Source organism: Abrus precatorius, unplaced genomic scaffold, assembly GCF_003935025.1.
Source record: "Abrus precatorius isolate BTA unplaced genomic scaffold, Abrus_2018 Scaffold9, whole genome shotgun sequence".
NCBI classification, from domain to species: Eukaryota; Viridiplantae; Streptophyta; class Magnoliopsida; order Fabales; family Fabaceae; genus Abrus; species Abrus precatorius.
Window position 1 is genome coordinate 3,082,531 of NW_020874439.1, and position 12,847 is coordinate 3,095,377.

At 29.0% G+C, this 12,847-nt stretch overlaps 1 protein-coding gene across 1 annotated transcript; it reads right to left on the minus strand.

Annotated features, from left to right (window-relative positions):
• Nucleotides 1-11,094: 11,094 nt before the first annotated feature.
• LOC113850451 (putative lipid-binding protein At4g00165) lies at nt 11,095-11,715 on the minus strand. The gene has a single exon (XM_027481006.1). The coding sequence runs from the start codon at nt 11,700-11,702 to the stop codon at nt 11,238-11,240; it is 465 nt and encodes a 154-aa protein (XP_027336807.1). The 5' UTR covers nt 11,703-11,715; the 3' UTR covers nt 11,095-11,237.
• Between the last annotated feature and the right edge of the window lie 1,132 nt (nt 11,716-12,847).

Below are 12,847 nucleotides of genomic sequence, written 5' to 3' on the forward strand. Positions count from 1 at the left end.
CAATAGCATTTATTTTAGTTGTTGTTGCTCTTCTTATAACTTATATGATTAGATTTAATTTTTGACTACTTAAATTTAAAAACACGTCGAACAAAGCAGAATGAGTGCATATGAAAAATGAGTAAAAAATATTAATTGTTTTTGAACAAATAAATTAATTTAATAATATTAAATGTGAAAACGACTATTATTAAGTAATAGTAGTAATATTTTATGAATGCATTCATTCTCTCTCTTTTAAATTAAATTTTTATAGTTGGATTAGCATGACATGTGGCACAATTCTGCGAGTTTCATCTATGTAATAAACAAAATTTATCAGATGACACATAATATAATCGTGTAATTTTATCTGTAAAGTACACAAAACATATGCTGATATGACAAAAAAGCCCAAACAAAGAATATGTTTTATAAAAATATTATTTTAAGAAATTATTTTTTTAAAAACATAAAAAAAAGCCCATGATCTATGAAGTACATCTACTATAATATATTCAGTTTAGTTTTCCAAGGGGGAAAAGTGAAAGCAAAGCAAGAAATAAGGGGCATTAGACATTGAAATATATATCAAAAAATTTATTTAAATAATACTATTTTTAAAACAATTTTTCAAAATAAATTTTATAAAAACATATTTTTTGTTTAGTGTAATTTTTGGCTAAATCAACATTTGTATCACACCTACATGTTTAATAATTTTTTTATTAATTTTTTAATACACTGTCGTTTCTTACCATTCATACTTGTTCATGACACTTGGGAGGAGAGAGCAAGTATCGGCCAAACCAAAGTGTTAGATGAGGTACGGCGTAGATGGTGACATGTGTCGACTGGACACTAGTATTGGCCGGTTAAAAAGGATATCTCTATCCTTGGTCAATCAGCATCAGAGCTATCAAATGAGAAAGTGCGATACTAATAGGTTTTTCTTGCATTTCAGGTCTCCGATTGAGCCTTTACGGCTACTGTTGAGGTGGATGAGGAGCTGGCTGAAGGTACTGGGGATAAGGGGTTTGCTGATTTTGTTGTTGATGGGGGTGCCCCGGGCTGAGGATGTGGCTGTTCAGGTAAGGGCAATTGGTATTGCTGATTTGGAGTTTCCTGAGATGGAGATGGAACGGGTGGTGGGAAGTATTGATCTCTCTGATGAGCAGCTTGGATTTCGTTCTGAGGGAATTGATTTAGAAGTTGAACTAGCGGTAGCAAACCCTGTTGTGGAGGAGGTTGTGTGGGTGCATTAGGGGGAGGAACAACAGGAATTGATTGTGGAAGATTAGCTGGGCAGGAACTTGTTGTTGAGATTGCAGGGGAGCAGATGCCCTTCCTGCGTCTGATCTGTGATTACACTAGTTTGCATTTCTGATTCTTGTAGCTTTGCCAGTTGCTTGCACTATATCTTGCTTGTCCTTGATGGTCTGCACCCCTGATTGCACCTGTAAATTTTGTGTGTAACACAAAACAGTAAAAAACAGAGAGAAACCAAGGGACCTGTGACTATACTGAGAGACTAATACGATATCAGGGTGTTAATAAAACCTACGGTTGAAAAAAAAAAAAAACCGCTATTGGTATCGCACTGTGACAGTCTCATTCGACAGTCCTGTTGCTGTTTGACCAACGATACCTCTATCGTTTTTAACCGGCCGATGTTATTGTCTAGTCGACACGTGTTTTAAAAAAATTTATTTTGAAAATAATATTATTTAAATAAATTTGTCATATATATCTGCCCTGTAGAAGAAGACAATGAATATGGAAAGTTTCTCGGTGGAACCAAAACGGGAGGCACTGCTATTCTTGATTTTGGTTCGTGTTTCAACTTTATATATCTGACTGCTATCTTCGATGATAAAAATACGGACTCTGATAGTTTTAAGTTTTTTATTGATTTTTCAAACTTCTAAAATAATTTATTTCTTTTATTTATTTAAAATTAATCACCTCACATTTATAATTTAATTTTTGTATGTGAAAAATTTGTAAGTAAATTTATATTCACGTATTTATTTTTAATTAACTAAATAACGTTAAATAAGTAAAACTAAATTAAGAATATATATATATATATATATATATATATATAAATTTGTATAAATTGACTTCCAAATATAAATTAAATATAAAAATTAAAATATTATTTTAATATTTTAAAAATTATTATAAGACATTTAAGAGAAATGTTGATTTACATTCATGACGAAGGTAATGCTATGCTTCACCTTACTCTCTTAACTCTCCTTTATTTGACTTTTTTTGTCTTCTCTCAAGTGGATTTCATCGCCTCAAATAAATTCAGCATAAAAAAATAATAAATATAAATTCACAGGAAAATTGAGAGTTTAATGAATTATTATTGGATTATGACAATTGGCATCATGCTTGTTGTTTTATTACATGGTGTATGTTGTCGTTTCAAATGCCAAAACTGTGAGAAATCATTCCATGAGATTTAAGATAGTGTACCTCAAATAATGAAGATGGAAGTTACTCAGCAAATGGAGTTGGTCCTTTGCAAGGAAATTCATGGCGACTCATTTTTTAGCTTGATTTTAATGATAGCATTAGAGACATATCCTTGGTGATGGAAACAATTAGTCAGCGTGTTTCTATGACTCAGATTAAATCAATAATAAATGTTTGTATAAAAATTAATTTTTAAATTTTTTATATATAGAAATTAAATTATAAATATGAGCTAAGTGTAGATACAAAAATATCATTTAAATCGAATTTATTTAATTTTTTTTAGTTTAAAAATAAAGAGAAATTAAATAGAGAATAAATACGTGTACATTTTTATTTTTACATGTAAGACTAACTTATAAATATGAATTAAAATATATAAACAAAGATATCATTTAAACTTTAACTGAAAAAATAAAATTAAAAGTTAACACTTTTCTAGAAAATATAAAATGAATGTCAAAGATCTAAAAATATTAAGTGTAAAAATGTTGTATAAAAGTTGTTGAAATATACGTGAAATCTTTCTTCATCTTATATTAAATTTCTTCCGTAAGCACAACTTTGAGCTTAGCAATCTACACTTCAGCGCCTTGTTAATTCTCAACAGTTCTCTCTCACTTCTCAGCACCATGCCAAGTGCCAATCTGCTCACCTCCATCTCAACCAAGCTTTGGCACTTCATCGTAATAAAACACTAAAAAACCACGGTTGTGTTCATCAGCAAGATCCTGGACATAATTTTTTTTTGTTTGATAAAATAAAAAACAATAAAAATAAGTGTAACGAATTAGACCATGTTTATTTCCCTTTTTTAAAAAAAAATGTTTTTAAAAATAAAATATAGTATAAATTTATATTGTATTTTATTTTTAAAAAAGAGAAATAAACATGCTCTTAGTTTCTTCATTAATTTTTAAAAAAAAATTAAAAATATAATACAAAAAGTCTCATTACTAATTTAAGTAATAATACTCATTTTTTTATTTAACAAAATTCTAAAAATATAATAAAAATAAGTATCATTATTTAAAGTAATGACACTTAATTTTTTTTATCAATTTTCTGATTCATTGAACATTTGAAAATTAATAAAAAATAAGTGTCGTCGTTTAAAGTAATGACACTTTATTTTTTTTTATTTAAGTTTCCCAAGTTTGAGTAACAAAAATTTTCGCTTTTTGACGTTGCCACTTACTATCTTATATTGTAAATTGTTTAAATTTTATATTTTTTAGTACTTTATTTTTAAATTTATATTTATTAGATTAATCACCCGTCTAATGAAGGGCTTATTTTGCTTCTTTTTCTCTCTTTTTGGGACGAAGTCAATTGATGTTTAAAGAGAGGGCACCAGATCTTCAATTTCTTTCACCTCTTCTTTCTTTCCTTACAGCTCCACGTTTTGCAACGTAACCTCTTAGAACTCCTGATGTTGTTGCATTTAATGCACATTTATTTCTTTCTCAAAAGTGTAGATTATTTATCTCTGAGCATGTCAGTCGTATACCATCTTTTCTTTTTCTGCATTTTCTTGGATGCATGCAGTGCAAGGCATCTTAGCACTCCAGATAACGAGTTGAAAAAGAAACCTCATTTTTCTATCAAGGTTTGTCCAGCTACAAGCATCGCAACTATTAATTAATTGTTTAATATGGTTTTTTATGTAATTAACATTCTTAATTATTATATTTTAGAGTTATGAATAAACCTCTAACGCTTTCATTTTTGTGCAAGTAGGAAAATGGTATAAATGGTTTTGATTCCCTAGCAAAGCATCTTCGAGTGATGAATGAAGGTAAAAACATCATGAAGACTTGGTTCATGCCTAAAAAGCTTGGGATAGGAAGAAGTATTAACCCGAAGGTGGTCAAAGCTATGATAAAAAATTCAGGTGCTATTCAAACTAAATCTCTTGCTTCTGTTTCTTGGCGTGTGCTTCACAAGAAACCTAGCGAGAAAGATCGAGGGTTTAACTTAGACTATTTACCCCCGAAGACACATCCTCCTTCTCACAACTAAGCAGAATATTAAGCCAACTCCAACTTTCATGAGGATGTGTATGAAGCCAAAATGTGAAAAAGGAAGAACAGAAAAGAAGGCATGGCCTCTCCATCTATGTTGAAATGCTTAATCTAGCTAATATAAATTATTCTGAGTTACTCTATTTTAATGCCTTTTTTTCTTGATCGATGTACATGAGAAATGTCTGCCACTAGGAACATATCTCATAGTTATCTGACTAACTAGTTCTTTATATTATCGTATTTGCAATTAAATAGGCCTTTACCTATTTTTCTTCTTTTCGCTGCCATTGTATATTGCCTTCATAACTTATTCTACTGCAATTATGACTAAGTGGGCATTGAAGAGTTATCTTTTCTCTCTCTCTATCAATGTTTCAAATTGCCATTCATAAGAAATGTGCCCGTAATATTAATGTTTAGGATGTCTCAATAATTACATCTATCGTAACTGCAATTAGAATCCCATTAATTTATTTGTCTGTAGTTATTTGTAGTTTTAACTTTAAGAAGTTTCCAAACTCACATCCCACCACATCACCAGCTGAAATTTTGATCTCTAAATTCAAATTAGTCACTAATTTTGTATGAAGGAGTAATTTCTACTTCAGTTTCTAAAATATTAGTCTAAAATATTTTAACTATCAAATTGAGACTAATATTTTTTAAATACAAATATTTAGAATTAGTTTCTAAATCAATATCTAATCGATAAATTTCTAGAATGCTGTTAGGACCTTAACTCAAGCTAAATGCAAGGATGTTGGTTTATATAATGCATTTGTATGATATATATGGCTTTAGATATTTCTCTACTTAAAGTCTCTATTTTAAAAAATTAATCTATAGACAATGCTTTAAATTGGAAGTATTTTAAATTTTAAATCATTTTCATGTGCAAAATTTCTTTTACAGTTCTTTTAGTATAGGATGGTGGGAGTTTAGAACACTTCATTGAATTCGTTGAGCATATTCATCGTTTCTCTTGATTCTTTCTTATTTTAGATTATACAGTTACGTGCTTTACATGTGAAAAAAGTTACTCTACAATGCAATTTTTGGGTTTCTAACTAGGCACTAGGTGTTATTGACAATTTATTAATTTTTGTCTAATATGATTATTCTTTATTTATATCGTTTGTAAAACGATGAATTGTCGGACAAATGGAGAGAGATAAATAAAGAGCAAATTTCTTTTTAATAGGTTTACCTGTAAATTTATTATTATTATTATTATTATTTTGGATTTCGGTTTGGATTAGATTGATTCTTTTGATATTTTCTTTATTTTTTTATACTTTTTAATGGACAATACTATAATGTCTTAGTTAATAAATGAATAAAATCCATTAATTAGGGTATAAACACAGACTTAAACTAGTATATAAATTATTCAAGGACTAATGTTTTAGTTATATTTATGGAATAAAATGTTAAATACATAATAAATATAAAAACTATTAATAAAAATATTAAATTTTATCGAAATCAGAACTTAGTCTAAATTATAAAACAAATTAAAATGATTTTAAGATTTTTTAAAATTATAATTACATTTAATAAAATATATCATAAATTAGTGTTTGTATAAGATAGCATAGAAAAAAATAATATAAATTTATATGTTTTCTGTTAAATTAATTTGATTTTAAATATGAGAGCAAAAATTAAACCAAATTGCATAAAAATTATTGTTTTTATAATTTTTATTTTATCGATTAACAACTTTTTAGTTTATGATTTTTTTAAAATTAATTTATAGCAGTTAAAATTGTTTAAATTGATTTTTAAATTAAATTATATGCATTACTTCATCCAGGATATGAGAGTGCAACTTGCACATATAAAGAAAGTTATATATCAACTTTGGATCTATTTTGATTTTTTAATTATTAGATATACATATGAAATGAATTTTTAAGTAGGTTGAAATATGCCTTCATGCAACTTGCATGCTGCTAGCAATTGTGATCCGTACCTAAGAAGAGACATAAGATGCAACACTTTCAAATATGTCTCCTATGAAATCAAATATAATAGTATAATCCAACCAACAACATGGATGATTCTTAAAATCCCAATGCAACGAAGTTGGGATTTGGAAAATGAAAGAAACTAACGCTGCTCGTTGAAACATTCACATAGACATCCCACGTAAATTTGAGTCCTTGAAGGAGGTGGCAGCAACCTGAATGGAGCATTCCCAATATGATACATTGAAGTCATTGAATTTTTTCTCTCTAAACAAGTAGTTTAATTTCACCAGACAGTCTTTGTAAAATGCATCGATGAAAATCGTGCATGCCCATTATGAATTGTGTTTACAAGATGAAAAAATAATTTGAAGAAGAAATTTTAGTTATTTGATGTTTCAAATTCTTACGCATATTTTGAATTTTACTTATTACAAGATGTTAGAAAAAGAAATTATGCATTTGACTCGTGTACTATAACTTTTTTATAATAATCAAATACTTTTAATAAATAATAATATCTTTTAATTTTATATCTTTTTATGAAGAGATAAGTATTAATTTTTTTTATTTTTAATTTGACCTATAGTTAAATTACAAATAAAACTTAAAAGGATTTACACACAGTAAAATTCATACCAAATTGTTATAGATTTCAATAAATTTATCATTATAAAATCACTTTTATAAATAATATATAATACATAATTAATAATATGTGTAGGCCGATACAGTAATATCTAAAATCTCTCGTTTAGCTTATATATCTAGATGTAGATCTTTTTCTATTTTAATATTCATCATTAGATTCAAAATATCCAAATATATTGTAATGATTTAATTTAAGATATCTAAACATGTAATTCTTCGCTCTTTTCAAATAATCCATAACTGTGATGATTGCTATCAATAATTAATTATAAGATTACTTAAATATTTGTTAAGCATACCAACAATGTAGCAATATTTGTACACATACAAACTAGAGTATACATTAGCTTCCTTATACCATATATATAAAGAATCTTTTGCATTTCTTTAATGATTAGGGAAGCAAACTACTAGAAAAGTTTAGGGATTTAAACTTGAATATTAATGGAGGAAAAGAAAAAGTGCAGTTATCAATGATAAAGGTGACTAGTAAATTGCAGAACCAAAATAGAGATGCTCAAAAAGTTGATTAGTATCTTCAAGATATTGAAAAACAAATAGAAGGAGAGAAAGTACAAAATTTTGAGAAAGAAAGTGGTGGATTGTTAAAATTTAGAGGTAGAGTATATGTACCTAAGGATAAAAACCATTAGGCAAATGATTCTTAAAGATGCAAATAAAAGCAAATGAGTATACACTCAGAAACCACCAAGATGTATCAAAGATCTCAAGAGACTTTTATGGTAGAATGGAATAGAAAGGATGTGGCTAGTTTTGTGTCAACCTACTTAATATGTCAAAAGGTCAAAATAGAACATCAGAGACATGTAGGATTCTTAACACCCCTAGACATACCAGAATAGAAATATGATAGTATTTCAATAGATTGTGTAGTTAGTTTACCAAAAACTCTAGACATGACAGTTGGAGCAACTTTATTCTATTTCACTTGGGAGAGACTCATATCGCCTAAGCGACAATGCTCTAAAACACCAGGTTTAGAACACTCAGTCTCGCTTGAGCAAAATCTCTACATATAACATCGTTCAAACATTTTCAATTTAAAACACAATCTAATAATAAATAATAACAATTAAAGTTATTAAGAAAAAAAAAAGGTTGTTACATTTCCTAACTTCAATTTCTATTGATTAGAATTCCATTTTCCTTATCTTGAGCAATTATTATTAACACTTATGTTTGCTCAAATCTTAAAACTTAATTTTTCTACAACTAATACTTTCCTTGGCATCTCATACTGTACTCACAAGTCTTCTCACTTTGGTTATGGTTCTTAGGTTGTCTATTGTATAATTAGTCATGGCCCACCCATGTCAATCAAAATTTTTCCTTCTAATGCTAATATGTCTAAACTTAAATTTTCTCACGAAGGTTGTGTATTGATGGGATCAAGCCTACTACAAGAAGGAGATGTCATAGAACTTGAAAGATTCTTAGGAGGAGAGATCCTGAATGTATTTGGTCATCTTGAGAGATATAATAAGGATAATAAATTCTTGATCTAAATCATTACTATGTAAACGGAACAATTAGACCATGCTTGCATGAGGTCTTGAGTTTTCATAGTTAAACATATCCTTATACGTTGAATAGCTTATGCATCAACATAAGCATTAAGAAGAATTGATATCATATGAAAGACCTATATATAGAGAGAGAGAGATAGCGAAAGGGAGAGTAATTAATGCTCAAAAGAATAATAAAATTCTAATGTTCACGAGTCACCCACTCTAGGACCATGACAACTAAATGTGCCTACCTATCTTAAACTCTTAGTATGGTTAGACCGAATTGCTTTGATTTAATTAAATGTAATGACCTTTCTCTAATGACTGAAATGTCAATTTTTTTTAACACAAAATTCAAGTTAATTCCTATTCTTATCTCAATAAATCATTCTTACAAAATCTATCGTAAACATAGTTCAAGCAAATACACTTTCAAGTTACAAGCAACTTATCATACCTTCTTCCGTAGTAGTTCTAGAGACTCACATAACATTCAAACAAGGTGTAAAGCATCCCATACCACTTTGCACCTTGTATGTGCTCCTAGACACAACATCGAAGATTACAAAACAAAAATAAAGGAGAAGAGTGAGACTTTTCAAATACTCATAAAAATAGTTAGGACTCAAAAAAGAAGAAAAAATAAATAGGATAAAATATAAATACAAAAGCTTGGTTTTCTTAAAAATCAACTTAGTAATATTATATAATAAATTTCATTCATCCATTCATAAGCACACACATCATACATTTCCAATTCAATGCAAGATCATGATGCATGAGGCTAATGCATATGCTAACATTTTGTTTGGCCTAAAATTATGTATCATGCTCATGCAACTCTTGGATCTATTTTGATTCTCAAAAATTGTTAGAAGTTTTACTAGTCAAGCAAATATTTATATATAATGGTGAGGGCTCCAACCTTTAAATGTTACAACTAGCTCCATCATTATGATATGTCTTAAGCAAGTAGGGATAAAAGAGCACCATGCGAAGACTCACACTCATAGCCCTTTTCCAAGGTCACTAATAAAACTATTTGAGAAGCTTAAATTCTAATTACACCACAGGTCATCGTCTCTCCATATCATGCACCTCACATCACATTGTGATACAATAACTTCCTTTTTACGTGGGAGAGATATAGATACCCATTGTTATGTGAATAATTCATTTATTTTTTAAGCTTAATCTCTATATTGTGCACACAGGCGCAATATCCTATCTTGTTTTATATCACGCACTCAGGTGTGACCTTAAATCTAATATCAACTTCTCATGTTCAACTATTCAAATAGTTTTAAAAGAGATTGACATATACCTATATGATATGAGTGCTCTCAAGTACATTCACTAAGGGTTTTTAGATCATTAGCCTTGTCTCTTTCTATGAATTCCTAACTTTATTCATCTAAATTATTTATTACTCATTATTTAAAAGATGTAAGATTTTTACAAGCATTTATTTTTATTAATTTAGTTATTAAGATTCATTTATTAAAACCTGCCGTAATCGATTCTTTCAAATTTTGAGAAGTCAAGGCTCATTTTTTAATTATGATGAGGTGTTGAGTGATTTAAGATCGCAAGGAATGCAGTGGTGGAATTGCGGTGTGACTTTGAACCAATTTAAAATTTAATTTCTAAATCAGTAATACTCTGAATCAATTTATAATGTGTATATTAATAGTTTAAGTTTAATTAAAAAAAAGGCTATACTAACAATTAATAAATGACATTTTCTTTAGTGTGTCACTCACATTACCTTTGAAGTGATCTATCTATCGGTGAAAATGGAATTCTTCTTGCGACATTTAATCCTGGCTATATAGAAAGCAACTACACCTCAAGTTTATGGTTCCAACCTACATCTAATCTCAGCCAATTAAGAACAACTAGCAAATAAAATTATATTGAGGTAATTTTACATTTCTCTTCACTGTAGGTGGCTTTCTAGGTAATACTATTCCATCTGAAAACATCCATAGCATGATAAAATTTCCTAACAATTAATTTTCATTCACAAAATTTCAACTTGAAGCCTTATTTAACGCCCGTCTATCTTTCACCTTGTAATTGCGGCATATTGCTGTTTAGGACATCGAACTAATAGAAAAGGTTGAAGGAACCATAATAAAGCAACAAACTACAGTTTTACATTTCCCGAAGTTTCGGAATCCCATAAGAAAAATGATTAGGCGACCAGAAGTCACGGTGAGTTCGGGGCTAACAATATGATCTTCGCATATAAAACTCTAAATTTGGACATTTTAACTCTAAATTTTTTTTATTTACTTGCAGAATTTGGTTGACAAATTTTTTATTAACCAAACTACAGACATTAACTAAAATGTTTGCACATCATTAGCCCCTGCAAAATTGGAGTATAAGAACCACATGATTAGATCTTTCTTCATAACAGGTGCCAGATTTAATTTGATGGGCAGTAAACACCCAAAGGAATTATAAATAATTGATCAAATTTTCAGTTCAACATGCTAAGTTACACTCCCAAACAAAAGTCCATCTACATTTTATATAATTTAACTGAAAGCAACTAAGACAGAAAAAAGAGACAGCATTTCTGACTTCTAAGCACAGTCAAATCCAGATGGAACCTTCTTCCCACAAGAATTAACAAGTAAACTAACAGCAACAGGCATTTCGACTTTGACAATTCCCAGCACTTTGGCTTTAATAGCTGTGCACAAACATAGTGCTGCTTCCAGATCTGCGAGACCTTTTACGAGGGTGCAACACTTCTCACTTGGTTTAGTCCCAATGACTTCAGTGACCAAACCTAACCAACTTCCACAAACACCAAACTTGAGTGTATCTTTGGGGCATTTTCCCTCCTTCTGCGGTACAGAGGGCGGTGGAGTAGTAGATTTTGAAATATTATTAGCTGCAATTGAACTGAAGAAAAGAAAATTCAGCAATACAAGAGCGCGTACAAAGCTTGAAGCCTTTGGATTCATTTTCTTCAACCAAAGACGGGTATTGCGCACACTGGATAGAGTGTACGTACTATCCTTAAGATAATTTGGAGACTGCATTTTCTAATTGGATTTCGTTAAAGGATTAGGCTAAAGGAATGTTGAATTTGTGGCCAAGAATGAACCATGAATGGACAGTGATCTAGGCGATCTTTGTCATTTTTCGTAAGCACTAAGCCGTGATAAACTATGTTAGCAAGGATACTAATAGAGTATTAGATATCATACAATATGACATAAATATGACAGTTATTTTATATTTTCACAGCGATATTTCAAATTTTAAAAGTTCATAAAATTAAATATATGATAAAAAAATTATGTTATAATTATAATTTAGTTCTTTCATAATAATTGTGGTATCATGATAGATTATTTTCAATCACCATAAATTTATCCTTATTTTTTATACCAATAAATATGAATATTAAATATGATATAAAATGACATAAATATAAAAGAATTTAAAATATTAGAATACAGACAATATATATAAAAAATATATAATTAAGGGTGTTTGGAGAAAATTTTATTGCAAAAATTTACAGAGGTATTTAATTAAGATAATAAATATATAAGGAGTAATTTTTTACTTGTTTCACTAAAATTTGAATTAAAATAAATTAATTATGATTTTTATACCAAGTGGTTGTTAGAAAGAAGGAACTCTATAACCTGCAAAGGCAAATTGTGTTACATGCAAGACTTTGTAAGTGTTTAAATAGTTATTATATTTTTTTTTAAAAAAAGGACTCACATAGAGAAATATTCCCATTGGCTTCATCAATTTTGAATTTAAAATGAGTAAGATATGAATTTTCTAACTCGTTGTTATGGGAAAAGTAAAATCTTGTAACCTGTTAAAAATGTTTGTTCTTAGTAGAATGACCTGTGACCCTCAAATTTGAACAATTATTTAGACTTGTACTAATTTAGTTATAAATTTTACAAGTTGGTGTATGAAATCTAGAAAAATTTAAAAATAGTTATGTCCATGATATGAATTGTTATCTTGTTTAAGGGATGTGTGATTATGATGTACCAAATGGACAAGTTGATGGCTATAATTTGTGATATAATTGTGAATTAATTCATAAGAAAAGAGGTTGAAAATGCCAAGTACGGGTAAGGGACAAATAATGTTGATGTGACTCTAGGAAATAGAAAAGTACCTAATTCCTAGCAAGATACTAAACTTAGCTAAT